This window comes from Pithys albifrons, chromosome Z (genome assembly GCF_047495875.1).
Source record: "Pithys albifrons albifrons isolate INPA30051 chromosome Z, PitAlb_v1, whole genome shotgun sequence".
Taxonomy (NCBI): Eukaryota; Metazoa; Chordata; class Aves; order Passeriformes; family Thamnophilidae; genus Pithys; species Pithys albifrons.
Window position 1 is genome coordinate 20,483,820 of NC_092497.1, and position 15,990 is coordinate 20,499,809.

Consider the following 15,990-nt stretch of genomic DNA (forward strand, 5'->3'; position numbering starts at 1 on the left):
TCACCTTAAGTGTTTATCCTTCCTTTGTTCTGATCAGCTCTGAAAACTAACAACTGCTTCCTTGTGTCAGCAAGTACACATGAATCATATCCTCACTAAATTGCTTTGATGTGCCAAAGAAGGGCTAATATATTATGAAAAATCATTGTTTCTACATACAATAATCCTTCAGGATGAAGTATCCTTCAGTTTATATTTACAATGCACAGTATAAAACAATACCTTGAGAAAGAGTAGGAAAAAATATCTAACATCTTATCTAGTCTCTTTAAATAAAGTAACTTTTTCAGTACCAACTGGTGTAGTGGTGCCTTCCTCAATTTACTGAATGGTATCAGTATACAACAAGAGAACAATATTTCATTATAAAATTTTACTTACCCACTTTGGGTTCTCCTTTTAGAAGCTGATTTATAGTAATTAAAGTATCACTTTGCTCTTTCATTTTGCTCTTTCTGGACCCTTAGAAAAGACACCTCTGTTACAACTGTTAATTCTGAATGACAAAAATCAAGTTTACAAAAAATTTAGTATCTCAGCTGGCAGTGTGAGATTATCTGTAATTCTGGGTAAAATTATTGCATTAAGTCTGTACAGTCAGCCTTGACCACAAGAAGATAACATAGCCTGGTTTAAATACATTAGCACCTGCTTTTACAGGTCCCTTCAATCATGTAAACTAATTCAATTAAAACCCACACATCATTACATCCATCAGACAATACTCCTGGCCTTATGTATCTGGGGAATATGACTGATGTAGCAGAAGGTTTAGGAGGCTGCAGTTAACCACATACATTTCCTGTAAATTCCAGCTGTTTATTCCAGAATAAAATGAACAGTAACGTTACTTCAAATGATCTATATGACTTTGAAAAACCTACTTGTAAATTTCTCCAAAAAGACAAACCAGGTAAAAAACAAAATGACACTGGTTAGCCTATGATGCTTATGAACACCTGCAAGCAAAATCATTAACACATGTTAAACTAGATAAGCAGAATTATGGAGGAGCTTGAAAACCAGCCCGGACTAGTGTACATTAAAGTATTTGGTGCCTCATTAACATTTGGCCTGTTTTACATAAATTCATAAGCTGCTTCCATTATTTCTGTGCAAATTAGAATTTATTGACCAGGAAAGACAAACTATTATTAAACAAAACTACACACATATATAATTTGCAAGTCTGATATTTCTTATTATAACAAAAAAGCAAAATCAATCAAATTTAACTGGAAAGTCTGCTTCCAGTTTAACTTTCCTTTGTCCTCTTGCTTTCCATCCCCAAATAAAATCAATAGCAGAACTGCATAAACCAGCAGCCTTTCCTATAGCAATTATGAGCAGAGAGTTTAGTTAACAGTATTGTCTTGCTGTGTGTGGGATTTTATAGAAATACTCAGCTAGCTCAGTTTCGTTAGCTGATCATATATTAGTGGGCTAAAATTTAATTAACAAAAGTAGCAAGCTGTTTAAATTTTCTTTGCAGATAATCTTGTAAACAGTCCCTATACATTAGCTTGATTCAGTGTTTCTCCACTGCTGGTGATTTACAGCAGATGGTACTATTGCCTGCACAGCTCCATTTCAACACCTGGAGCAGACAAGCAGAGCCAACAACATGCAGAACTTGCCTTAGCATAGCAGTGTCTCCCTTGGCTAGATATCCCGATGAAACAGTAGTCCCTATTGTAGCACATCTCCACCAGGCATATAACAGGGCAGCCAGAGGGAAGCTGCAGCTGAATTGCTAAGGGGTGAGCCCAGCTCAAGAGACAGGTACTGGCCACCACCCTGCTATCATGGTTATAAGGTAGGATGAGTATCATCACTTTCCATCATACCTTAGCTTACCTAGATTCAGTTTTGCAGCTCCCTGGGGGGGTGGTTGCAAGTTAACTAGAACTGAGATTAATTGCTATTGAGATATGCTCTTTTAAGAAAACAGAAACAAACATTCCCCACCCCAAAAAAACCAAAAAAACAAACAAAAGAACATAGACCAGGAAATAATTCTGTGGTAAGTCTCCTAAACACAGAAAGTTTTGGCAGATGATACCAAACTCCTACTAATGTTACTGAAACAGGAGGCCAGTTTCTTTGTGCAGTTTCTTTATGAAACAGAGTTTGAACTGACATTTCAGCAAACACCGCAATTGTTGTAACAATATTTCATATAATAGTAGAAGCTGCATCTTATTGAAAACACAAAATTGATTTGGGGGCGGGGGGGGGGGGGAAACAAAGAATGGCCACTGCTTTACAAAATGCTTCTTATCTTAGTCTAACCTTGACTAAAGCAGCACACTAACATATATATCATGCAGGAGTTCTTGGCTCTGAATACTTTCACAAGAAACCACAAGTATTTAGATATTTATCATATCTTTCAGTTGTCACAAATACCATCTTATTACTAATGTGATTAAACACTCATTCCCATGAAGAACCTTTCTAAGAAAGACCTTTGAAACAAAATTCAGTATTTTTTGAAAATTAAGCCAAAAAGCACATTGATGAGACACTTTAAATAGTTCAGCTTCTGGAAAAACTTCCTAATTTAAAAATCCTTTATTATGATATTTGAAAATAACATTATTTCCCCACATCAAATACATATTAATTTCATAAAATTTTGTCTATTATTCTGTCCTATCATGCTAAAAGAGAAGAATCTTTCCTATTGTGGTATTTCCTATAGTTGGAGGCTACAAAAAAGAGTCGTTTTTATGTTGGCATGGGTTATTCGGTAGTATTTATGGAAAAAAAATATCAAGTTATTAGGGACTGGAAAGCTCAGCAATCCTGGTAGCAGCTAAGAAGCTGAAGAGTGTTAAATAACAGCAACCCTCAGAGAGGCATAATTCTTAGTATGCAGCTCTTGCATCCAGGGCCTTTGAAAGAGCAGTGAATGAGGGATGCAAAAATCAATTTTTTTTTGAAATTTAAAATACAGATTGAATCTATGAGGTTAAGCGTTCTTAACTTGTTTTGGAACTTTGAAATGCCAGTGTTCTTTCTATCAACTGTTGTGGGTCACCTCTAGGTTCCTTTGCACTGTGCAAAACAGGATGGCCCTGTGCTGAGTACTTCTGCTTGATAAGAGTCCCAAAAAACAACAGAAAGGGCTTACTCCACCACACAAATAAGATGTTTCAAAATCACAAATTCCTGCTTGTCATGGCCCAAGGAGGCCACTGTTTGCCATCATGTACCCACACAAGGACTAAAGGCTGCTCACAACTCAGTTACCTTGAGCTTAACCCACCACATTTGCTTCTTTCCCAGCAAGAGACCTACAGCTCTAACATACTACTAAAGCTCCCACTTAACTATCCCAGCAGAAAAGGTATGATTCATGATTTTTCTCATTTGGCAGCAACCCAACAGCCCCTATGGAAACAGCATAGACTTGCACAGAAGAAATTCAGCCACAGCTGATGGACACCACTACTCCATGCACTTGTTTCTGAGAAGATAGAAGAGTTCATAAGTGATCGGGAGGGACTGCAGCAGCAGGAAAGCAAGTTCCACCCTTTATCTTGCTGCAGCACATCCTTATGCTATACAGCCAGCAAAGTGCTATCTCTTTACATATATACACACACACACCTCATTCATCAGTGCAGTTATCCAAAGGCAAGTCTGCTGCTCTCCAGAGGCATGAGCAGTCTTATATGATGGCAAATAAGGGTGCACGCAGAGAACTGTGCTTCAGCCCAGAGGTCTTAAAATCTTTCAAGCTGGCTTCAGTGCATAGAAAAGCAAAACTGTTTCTGGAAAAGCAGTCCTTCCTTAATCCCACAATACTCTTGTCCTTTTCTCTTGTTACAAAGTATAGTAAATGTGGGGAAGCCACACAAGTATGCATTAACTAAAATTCAGGCGTACTACCTTATCAGTATCCCTTTACTCTCTCACTATAAAAATTGAAACCCTTAATGAACAAAAAATTTCCTGATGGTACACTCAACAGGCATTTTCTTGCTAACAACTGCCTCTTAATCATAATCTTTATCACAAGCATTACTCTAAAGAGATTTCCTAGAAGGATCTGAGAACATAAGACCCAGTTAAGATAACACATTGGCCAGCCAAGCACAATGGCATTGCCAGGCATTATATAAGAGGACTGTCACATGCCAAACCCTATATTTAGTCATGACAGCAACAAATTTCTTTTATACAGTTACGTTTCCAACACCTATTTTTCATGTGCAACAGCTGAAACCCAAGAGAATGAGTGATATTTAAATCCCCTTAAGTGGATGTGACAAATTGTCTTGTCTCTTAACCTGGAAACAGGTCACTCTAAGCAGTGGCTGTGACAGAAAAGGTTACAATTTTCATCTGGCTGAGCTTCTACCTTTGAAAAAAACATTGCAAAAAAAATTTTACTCTTACATATGAAAGGTAGCTTCTGAAGACAAGCTCCTAACTGTGTCATGAACCTATCTCCAAAGCCAGCAGCAAGAATCGAAAAAAGACAACACTGAAAACTAGCCTGTGAATAAAATACTGATCCATATTTATTGGTTCTAGACACAGCCTGTCTTGGACAATACAACAGTACAGACCACGACAGCACTTAAGATTTTCCACAGAATAAGAGAAAGATAAAACAGACAAATTGATTAAATCAGGAGTCAGAGCCTGCCATCAGTACAATATATTCTGGGCATGGGTAAGCCCAGAGAGCTACTGTCAGCCTGTGGTATCATAATGATGCTTCTCCATCCGGCATGGGGGGCTTTTGAGAAGCACTGTCAAGAGGCTGGAGGTGCCTTCTGGCCCTGCTCTTTTCACCCCAGCAAGGGTCACGCTGGAATGCAGGCAACAGGGCTCTCCTGGGGAAACACAGTCAAGGTAACACAGCACTTGTGTTTGAAGCATTTTAGGGTTTACACATGGTTCTTTATTTGACCTAAGTAATAAGTTTAGCCTCACTCCTTCCCCTGATATTATGTTAGTCAGCTCCCCATTACCCGTGTTAGCTTTTTAGTGTTGAAAACATGAAAAATACATTTTAGCACTATGAAAATGTGATTATAAATCAGCTCAAACTGGCAGGGAACTTCAAGAGGGAATGTAAAAAAAAAATAAAGTAACTTATTTAAAATTGTCTTTGTTGTCTTCAGGTAATATTTTTGTTTACAATAAGAATTTATAGGTAGGCAGTATTTTAAAATACATTATGATTAAAATTACTATTTCACTGTACATAGTGGGTATCAAATACAGAACCATAAACACACACAAAAATCCCACTAATGTTTGTGCTGAGTGTTACATTAGGGTAATCTTTGGATGTTAGCTGGTTGATGCTTTGGGCATCTTCGGAGCACTCAAAAAAACCTCAGAAAGGGTTTTTTAGTAGTAACTAGCACAAGTAACTGTAAATATACTTCTGATCTGTGACCATTTGCATATAATGATATATAAGATGGACAACTGTAAAACAGTCTATACTTGAAAAGTATATTAATAGTTAACATGGCCCAAGTAAATGAATCCTAAATCTTGTCAGCTTTGACACCTAAAAAGGCTTCCTGGAGAAAAGGCATTAAGTTTGTAATGGGAAAGAAGTAACCCATGAATGGTATTTTCCAAACTTTTGATCATTACCACTTATTAGCAAATCCTGCAAAAATTATCAGTGGCAGGAGACTTGAAACTGAAACAAAGGCAACACAAATTGAAACTTTTTCCATGTCTAAATTCAGATACTTGGACACACAAAATCAATAAGATAAAGATGTTTGCAAAATCACGATTACAAAAGTGAAAATATGCTTTTGCATACAAGTTTCATTTCATGTATTCCCCTACATTTGACTAATCTACAAATAATGCTGTCTAACAGAAAGTGATTGCGACATCTTTTTTACTGGAATTCTTAATTTGTTTGTTGCTTACCACAGAATAACTCTCAGATCAGGACCTTAAACAAGGTACTGCCACACTACACACTAAAAAAAGATAGTTCTTCTCCCAGAGAACGTAAAATCTATTAAATTTTGCTTCAATCTTGTTTGACAGAAAAAAAGAACAGGGCATTACTTCTTAAAAAAAAAAAAAACACAACAAAAAAAACCAAAAAAACCCCAACACACAAGAGCAAACTATTTAAAAAATATTACTTGCTTGTACATGGGTATTAAAGCGTAGTTGTACCTAAAGTTAGATATCACAATCAACAAGCTAGTACTCACCTAAACAGTACTTTTTTTCAAGAGATACTACTCATGATTCCATTTAGCAGAAACTGGTATGGGTTAGCATCTCTGGAAATCAGAACAGTTACAGAGAAACATCTAATTATGCCTTGGGATCCTATCCTTATGACCCAGATTTGTAAACTATTTCCTAAAATTAATTTATAACTGTTCAAGAAACCATCACACAGAAAAAAACACAAAAATGCAACCACAGTGCTCTGATGTTAGGCAACAGTAACAGTACATGGTATAGAAAATCAGAAAGAGTTAAGCAATATTAACAGTACATGGCATAAAAAATCAGCAATAGTTCTCCAAAAATGAAAGGCATTATAGTCCATTTTCCAAATTTATGGTGCTTCTTATATGTTTTCTCCGTTTGGAACCTTTCAACATTTTAAGGAGTTTCCAGAGGAGTATGAAGATGACAAACTTCCTATGCTTTTAAAAAGCTGTTTTTCTCTTGCTAATACTCAATTCCAGAAGCTAGCAATTTAAGAAAACACCAATATTGTAAGATTCAGAACAACACAATGACAATTGACAATACATTTAAATACTGTGTCCTTTCAAAATCCAATTTATTTACAAATTAAACCTATAGGTACATGACAAGTGTATCTACCAGTTACTACATGTGCAATGCCTGCAGGCACTTGGAAATTGCTTATCACAGGGATGGCTGGGAAATGAGACATCATCTGGGTATTACAGTCATCCTGGTTCAACTTAGGTAGCCAAACATCATGGCTAGCTTCCTACAGAACAGACCTACAGCATGTTTTCAGTTTTTGGGGTAACAATCCCATAATATGCCTGGGCTCATCTAGAGATTCCAGATAGCACCCTGTGCCTACTGCTTCAAGCAATTTTAAGAAGGGAGAAGAAGGATCTTCTTAAATATCTGCGTCACTCCACTTTCAGCCATCCAAAGCTGTGAGCTGACACGTCATAGACTACTGCTAATTGAGCATGAGGGGCATCTAAACAAAATAAATACCTCTGGACTGGGATATGCTGATGCAAGTCCTACGCAAGCATTACCACAGTAAGGGGATTCCTAACAGGTGCAACCAAGAGTTCAGACTGCCAACTCACTGCACAGAGAGGGACTGAAAATAACTCACTCCCTGATCTACTTTAAATATACAGGACACAAAATACTGGTTCCACCCTGGATTTTTTTTCTTTTACCATGGCAGCTTTTCCACAATGGGTAAAAGCTCTTACCTAATGCAGAGCTCCATTATTAGGGACCTCTTTTGTCTCCCATATATTCACATAAATAAGGAAAACTAACACTAGTGAAAATGCTGTTATATGCAAAATAGAGCAGGAAGAAATAGTAAGGGAAGTAACTGCAGGTCTGGGGGAAAAAAGCACCCAACAACCAATCAGTCTTTCAGGTTGGTTCTTAGAGAAAGACAGTCAAAAGGAAAGAGATAAACACAGTGAGAAACCATGTTCTGTACCAATATTTCTTTTTCTGAATTTCTCATCTCATTTTACAGGATCTACTCTTCAGACAGAAAACAGGGTAGTCTTGGACATTCTTTGCTGTACTGAAATCTGTGTCTTCAGCCTTGAGCAAAGCTTTTCTACTTCACTTCCTCAAAAGCTAAAATAGTATAATTTACATATATGCCTCACTGAGATGACACAGTTTGCAGTTATATTATGATAGGAAGTGGTATTGTATAAATTCTGGATACATTTTAATAATCAAAAGTAAAATGATTCTTTAGAACAACTTGCTATACACCTGAAATTAAAATCCTCCTGTGCTATACTTTCTCAAACTATTACATTGGCTTGCTGGTTTATACTCAAGATTGTTCACATTACAGTTAGTGGCACTGATTTACTTTTTAAAAATGTCTTAGTAAACAAAGTGAAACAAACACTGAAAGGTGACACAATTTTTTATACAAAGGGGAAGAAATCACAAAAAAAAAAGAATGAAAAAGCTTGCTAATTCAAACAAATGCAAACACCGTACAGTATCAGATGTAGTATGTCTGTGTCTACTTAGAGATGTAAGACAGGTGTCAAATTTTACTTTTAAAATGTCCTCTTTCAGTAAAAATCTCAATATACTTGGAAAAACTTAAGACACATTGATTTGCAATTAGTTTTATCTTACTCTGAAAACAGTTTGCCTTTATTGTTCATAAAATACACTGCATATGTTATCTATTATAGGGAAGTAGTAAATAAATACTTGAAGAAAGCCCAGCATCTTACGAAAGAGTGGCTATACAGATATGACAAGTCAGGAAGCTGATAGGTGTTCGAACTTATTAGCAACTGTTTCTTCAAAATTCTTGACTTTGTAACTTGCCAAAACATACACAATACACACTGAGTAACAAGATCTTTCAAGTGGTAATAAAAACCGGAAATGCAGTCCAGAGAATAGCGAAATGTCAGGCAGATAAAAGAGACATCTAATTGCTGCTAAGAATCTCTAAAGCCAAGAAAAGCACAGGTAATATTATATGGTAGGACTAAACTAATATATTGTGGGACTAATACTTCACATCTGACATTTAGCAAAGTTGAACAGGGACTTAAAAGCAGTCAATAACAAACAGCAGATACTTGGTAAGGGCAGTCAAAGTAAGACAGTAGAATTTTTGAAAAGCATAAGCTGAATCAAAACAACTATTTTCTAACTCTTAAAAAGAATTAATAATTGCAACTAAAATGGTTAAAAGGTGCTAAAATATCTATCATCAGCTGCTTTTGCAGGCATAAGAGATGGAAAACTAGCCTATTAAATGAAAGCTTTTTTCTTATTTCTAACTGTACATCTAGCTGTCCAAATACTCTGATGATGATAAATATAAAAATAAATTCTGATAGAAGACAGCAGGCTTATTAATTTGTCTTTAAAAAAATAGCTCCAGAAATGCTACTATTCTTTGCAAATTGAAATCATGAAGGAAGGTGTACTTATGACTGGAGAACATAGAAACTCGATTTCAAACTGCAAAACTAAGGCACATACAGATCCCAGCACACAGTTCCCAGATAACGCACATCCTCAGCTTCCAGGATGGGAAGGAAGTGCGCACTCTCTCTCACAAACACACCTCTGGATGCAGGTGTCTAGTAATGGCATGTTGCTTCTGAGAGTGTTCTTTTGTAACAGAGTTATAACAGCTATGCGCATTACCATTTAGAAACGGTATCCAGAACATAAGCTCCCCGGGCTCAAGAACTACTTTTAACACTTTTTCATGCTATTTTATAAACCACGTCTAAGAGAGAGCTCTAGTTCTGTATGGGATGCTGTGAAAAGAGCAACCAAAGGGATTATTTCCAGCAGCCCTACAACCTCTTCTTGTTTTTAAACTGAGACAAACAGAGAAGCAGTGTAGCTTTCCAAGACCTGCATCACTTTCACAACTTGCCTTGAAATTTAAGAGAACGGTGTACAAAACCACGACAGAAGCCGCTCCCGCACCAAAACCCGCGTACGGAGACAGCTCGCCCAGGGCAGATTTCTCCGCCCAGGGCCGCTCCAACACCCGGCCCCTCGGGCCGCCCGCGCGAAAGGGGAGCGGGCGGCGCTGCCGAGCCCGCGGGCTCCTACCTTGTTCGAGGCCATTTCGCTGACGGAGTGCCTGGTCTGCAGGGTCTCCAGCTGGTCCAGGCACCAGTCCAGCTCCTCCATGGTCTCGCTAGCCAGTTTTTGGTAGGCCTCCTCTGCGAAGAGACAGGGAAAGGCGCGCTCAGTTCGCAAGCGTTTCACAGGGCTAACGGCGAGCTGCGGCGCGCCCATCCTGCGCTGCCCGCTGCCCAGACATGAGCGCTGCTCCCTCATATTGCCAGCGCGGGCAGCGGCCGCCGCAGTTCTGCCTCTCCGCAGGCCCGCGCCTCCTCTGCGGAGTCCCCAGGCCGGCGTGCGGCAACAAAACTTCATCCCTGCCGGGCTCGCCGCGGCTCTGCCGCCCGCCCCGCGACCGCCCGCGGATCCGCCCCCTCGCTGGAGGCTTCGAGCTCGGCAGGAGCCGCGGCCGGGGGGCCTCGGAGTCCAGGGGGCTGCTCGGAGCGGCGCAGGGCATCCGCAGCTTCCCTCTCCCTACACGCACTCCACCCCGGCCGCGCCTGCTCTAGGTAAGTCTGCTCTTACCTATGCAAGGCACCATCAGAAATTAACTGGTTGATGTTTACAGAAGCGTTGGGAAAGATGTAAGACAACATCTGAGTGCTCCGAACAATGATGACCCGCCGAAGCACAAACTGTTTAAAGGAGTGCTCAAATAACCCACTGCCTGTGACCATGTGTTTGTGTGTGGGAGTGCTCAAATAACGGCAATCGTGTTTGCTCTAACCCAAATCCTCTGTAGGTGTGTGGGTGTCTGCGTGCACGTGCACCAAGTACCACACGTTGGCTGTAAACTGAAAAAGGGCTGATGGAACTGGATCCAGTAACACAATACTGGAAATGGACCCAATAATGGTATGGTGAGCCGTGGTTTAAACAAAATTGCTAAATGTTCCATTGGAACTGTTTTAGAAGTTTCAGTTACAGATAGGAAGACATTCCTTTCTTCAGTAGCACCCAAACAACAGGAGATCAAAATAATTTCAGAAAAATAATGCTACATGTAGGGTGTAAGCCTTACCTACAAAGCCTGGCTATTTTTTGGTTTTTTTCTGATGTAGATGTTACAGGGAGAATATTTCTCCACACTGAACTTGGAGCTGGGCAAGTTTTAGCCCAGCCATGCTGTCTTGAAAGCTGTGTACCGAAACATCAAGTTTTGAAACTCGTGGCATGGATGCGTGTGGATAAGCTACATGCAAACGTGACTCCAAGGTATAGAAATTCCTTTTTTTTTTTAACTTGTTATTTACATATATAACATCTTCCTTAACTTGTTTCCCGTCCATTTAACCTTATTTTCAAAATATCAAAGCAAAACAAACTAACTAAAACTTCTTTGCAAATAAAACACCCCAGCATGGATTATTGCCAAATAGTTCAGTGCATTACTGTTCAGCATCTTGGATGCTAGATCCCTATTTTTTTACATTTCTGAGCACATTCTCAAAAACTTCAGGTTCCTTCGTGATGTTAAACTTCACATATATGTAGCTATTGCAAAAACACTCCATAATTTCAAATAATATCCATTTATCTCTGGAAAAAGTTAATGCAAGAAGATTTTTTTTAAATTGACATTAATTGACAGAACCATTTAAAGAAAATTTTGCAGTGCTTACCACTTCAGTAAACCCATTAATCAACATCCAACAAAAATCTCCATTAAATTGTAGATACTCTCTTTCAGATGCATATTACTATAAATGCTATGTGATCCAAAGGAATTACTTGCCATATAAAGTCAGGATTTTCCAGTGTGTTTATCTATCAAAAGAGAATCCATGATATTCTGCAATACAACAGGCATCACAGCTCACTAGTTCTCAAACACAGTAGTTTACTGAACTTACAGTGTAGATTTCAGCAAAATCACTACTGAGAATAGGAATAACTTTGTTTATAACTTTGTAAGCATACTGAATTAATTGCTTTTGTGGAATATGGTTAACATATATGCAGAGTTTTCTGATGATGTCATACAATGGTTGCCTTCAGGATACAATGCACTATCAAGTGAGAAAAACCAAATTTGTATGATGTCATTTTGCTGCTAGCCTGCAACCTGCCCATCAGCAGTTCTTGAAAATCAGATACTAGGAACCATGTTTTTCTTAATAAGATCATCCCTCCTAATACTTCAGAGAGTATGCAGGTAAGGTTTTTCCAAGAAGTATGAGAACAAAGTACACTGAAGGGATACAATATTTAGGTAAAAGTAATAAACCCCTCAGTTCTTTAGGTAACAATATATATTACCAATAATGGCTTACAGTCAGGAGTCCTTGTCTACTACTCACCTTTCCAGTATATCTCAAAGCACATTAGAAAGCAGAATCCATCACTCACAAAGCAGTCTCATCACCCTTAGGATCTTTCTCATGTCCTCTCATTTCAGACTGCCACATTTCAGGGGTCTGTGACTGCCACTGGGACCGAACTGACCACTCAGACAAAGTAAAATTCTGATAGCCAATGATAGGCTAAAGACTTGCTGGACTCAGCACCTCCTGAGAGTTCTCAGATCTCAGAGCTGTCAGGCCAGACCTTATATCTTAAATATAAATAAAACGTTTGCTAAATGATGGCAAAGTACACATCAAACAAGCACACATGCAGTTTTGAAAGGCAGATAGGAAAGCTTTTTCTGAACAGTACCAAAGCTCTGAATTTGGCCCACACTACTGTTATACAATGTTGTGGAAAATGTTGTGCCTAATGGCTTTTCAAGTATGACACTTAAAAAAGTACCATCAAGAAAAGAATAAAAGAAAAATTATCAGTCGTGCAACTTTGAGAGCCTCACAACACTGTTTCTGACTTCTGTTACCACTAAGGTAGCACCCTGTAATTATTCCCATCCAGAAGTGATCTACTAATCAGTTTGGGTTGTTTGGTTGGTTGGTTGTTTTGGGTTTTTTTTTTGGTATAGCCACATAATCAAGTTTCTCCATCCAGATCATAAAGTCCTAAACTAGATTGACTTCTGTAAATGAGAGGTATCTTGACATCTCAAAGGTTCTTTTCAGGTCTCATAAGGCTTTAATATGAGGGAGAGAAGTACAGCTGAACACCAACTGCTTTATTTTGCATGTTGTTTTGTATATGCTTTTTAAAAAAAAGGAAGTGACATCAAGTGTTCTTTCAGTTCACAGATTACTAGTAATTCTTGTAGCTTTCAGTATGGTACATAGGAAAAAAAAAACGAAAAGAAATGAAAAAGGAAGGCTATCAAAAAGAAAAAGCTCAGCAATTTGGAACTGCACAGCTAAAATTTTTAAGTGTTCCACTGTATGTTTTTATGAAGACTTGATTCTTAGCACAGGTCCTAAGACAACACCAGAGATAGCTGTACTTGTATTCACATCATTACTTGGGAACAATTTCTATTCAAAATTTTCAAAGGGAAAAAATATTACTCTATGGCAACACTTAAGTGGAGTGTCCACTTTACTTAATGGTTCTTCATGATTTTCATATAAGTTGTTCTGCTATACTGTACTTTCCTTCTTGTAGTGCTTAAGCATATTTGTACTAACTTTTGCAGTACATTAATGAATTTCAGAACAGCAGAAGGAAAAAATAAGTACAGATTCTTCATTGTTGTCTGATTGGTTGAGATCAGCTGAGTGATCCAAAGAGGCTGGAAAGAAATTGACTTAGCAAGCACACAACCAAAGGCTTTGACCACTGTTGTTGCCTTAAGACAGGAGTGCTTTCAAGGCAAGACAAAGATACTGCTGAATAGTGCCGTGATCCAGACAGACTTGGCATATGTATTGTCTTTTGGAGCTGCAAGCAGCTGGAAGCAGCTCTGAAAACCACCAGGCTATTTTAAGTGGGGATGAGTGGAAGATCTATCCAGAAAAGGAAGGTCAAAGAAGGTGTATACCCCATGATAAACAATACTGGTAAATTGCTAACAACAGATGAAGAGAAAGCTGAGGTACCCAACAAAATTATGCCGGAGTCTTCACTGGTAACCTCTCTTTCCACACCTCTTGAGTGGATCAGCACCAGGATTGGGGCTGGAAGGGAAAAGTCCCTCCCACTGCAAAGAAATAGGTTTGTGACCACATAAGGAACTTTTACATAGATAAGTTTATGAGACCTGATGAGATGTATCTCAGAGTCTTGAGGGAATTGGCTGATGGAGTTGCCAAAGCACTCTCCAGGATATTTGAAAAGTCATGGCACTCAGAAGTCCCAGCTAACTGGGAAAGGGGAAACATTGTACTCATCATTTAAAAAGGTAGAAAGGAGGACCCTGGGAACTACCAACCTGTCAGCCTCACCTGTGTGCTGGGAGAGATCATGGAGCAGATCCTCCTAGGAGCTCTGTTAAGGCACATGGAGGACAGGGAGGTGATTCAGGACAGCCAGCACAGCCTCACCAAGGACAAGTCCTGTCTGACCAACCCAGTGGCCTTCTATGATGGAGTAACCACATGAGTGGACAAGTGAAGGGCTAAAGATGTCATTTATGGACTTCTGTGAAGCCTTTGACTGGTCCCCCACAACATCCTCCTCTCCAAACTGGATTTGATGGATTTGATGGGTGGACTGTTAGATGGATAGGAAAGTAGTTGGACAGCCGCATCCAGCAGGTTGGTCAATGGCTCAGAGTCCCAGTGGACACCAGTGACAAGTGTTGTCCCTCAGGGGTCCATACTGGTACCAGTGTTATTTAGTATTTTCATTAGTGACATAAATGGAGGGGTTGGGTGCACTTTCAGCAAATTTGAAGATGACCCCTAGCTGACTGGTTCTGTTGACAGACATGAAGGATGGACTTCTATCCAGAAGGACAAGCTGGAAAGTGGACCCATGTGAACCTCATGAGGCTTAGTAACACCAAGTGGAAGGTGCTGCACCTCGATTGGAGCAACTCATAGTAGCAACACAGGCTGGAGAATGAACAGATTGAGATCAGCTCTGCTGAGAAGGACTTGGGAGTGCTGGTGGCTGAGAGGATGGACATGACCCAGCAACATGTGCTTATAGCCCAGAAAACCAATTAAGTCCTGGTCTGCATCAAAAGAAGCACAACAAGCAAGTCAAAGGAGGTGATTCTTCCCCTGTACTCTGCTCTGGTGAGATCCCACCCAGAATGCTGACATCCAGCTATGGGGTCCCCAGCAGAGGAAGAACATGGACTGTTAGAGTGAGTCCAGAGGAGGGCCACCAAGATAATTAGAGGGATGGAGCACCTCTTATATGAGGAAAAGCTGAGATAATTGTGGGTTTTTTCAGCCTGAAAAACAGAAGACTTCAAGGTGTCCTAGTTGCAGCTTTCCAGTACCTGAAGAGAGCCTACAAAAAAGATGGAGACTTTTCACAAGAGCATATAGTGACAGCACAAGGGAGAATGGATTAAAACTAAAAGAAAGTAGGTTTAGACTAGGTATTAGGAGTAGGTTCTTTCCTTTCGTTGTGAGGCACTGGAACAGGGTGCCTGGAGAAATTGTGGATACCTCACCCCTGGAATTGTTCAGTGCCTGGTTGGATGGAGGTCTGAGTAACCTAGTCTCATGAAATGTGTCCCTGACCATGGCAGAGAGGTTGGAAATAGATTATTTTCCAACCCAAACCACTTTATGATTCTATGATCTATTGTGAAACTCAGACCTTGGACATTTTCCCTGAATTTTCTGACCATGTTTCTGCTCTTCAGCATAGTGTAAGCTCAAACTTTGGAGAAAGAGAATTGCAGGGCCAAGAATTTCCGTTTTTCTCACAACTATAGCATTAAAAAAAAACAAACAAAAACCAACAACAACAACAAAAAAAAACCCTCAGAATTTCAAACTGGGAATTTTTCTGTCAATGAGGATATTTGCACCCAGAGCTTTAACTGATAGCCTAAAATTGAAGTGACTGATATTTAGTAAATACTGAGAGTTTCTATTAAATATAGCCATGTTAACATTGATTCAACATAGAAATAACATCTGTTTTCATACAACTTTAAAAAAGTTTTTATATTTAACTGAGAAAAACCCATACATTGTGACTTAAAAGGCTGTCTTTGTGGAGTGTTCACATGTCCTACTGCTGCTGAAAGGTGATTATGAAAGATATTTTTTTTACAGCTAAGAATTTGTGGACATCTCTCCATAATCACAAGTAAAACAAAATACCCTTGAACATATTTTG

At 39.1% G+C, this 15,990-nt stretch overlaps 1 protein-coding gene across 5 annotated transcripts in view; it reads right to left on the minus strand.

The window, feature by feature from the left end:
- Window positions 1-15,990, minus strand: part of PDE4D (phosphodiesterase 4D) — a 387,174-nt gene that overhangs the window by 40,410 nt on the left and 330,774 nt on the right. For 4 of the 5 annotated variants that reach the window (XM_071580002.1, XM_071580003.1, XM_071580006.1 and 1 more), the window contains exon 6: window positions 9,820-9,932. In XM_071580002.1, the coding sequence (XP_071436103.1) occupies window positions 9,820-9,932 (113 nt within the window). Of the gene's footprint in view, window positions 1-9,819; window positions 9,933-10,359; window positions 10,375-15,990 lie in introns of those variants that run through there. The other variant, XM_071580007.1, reaches the window with a different exon arrangement.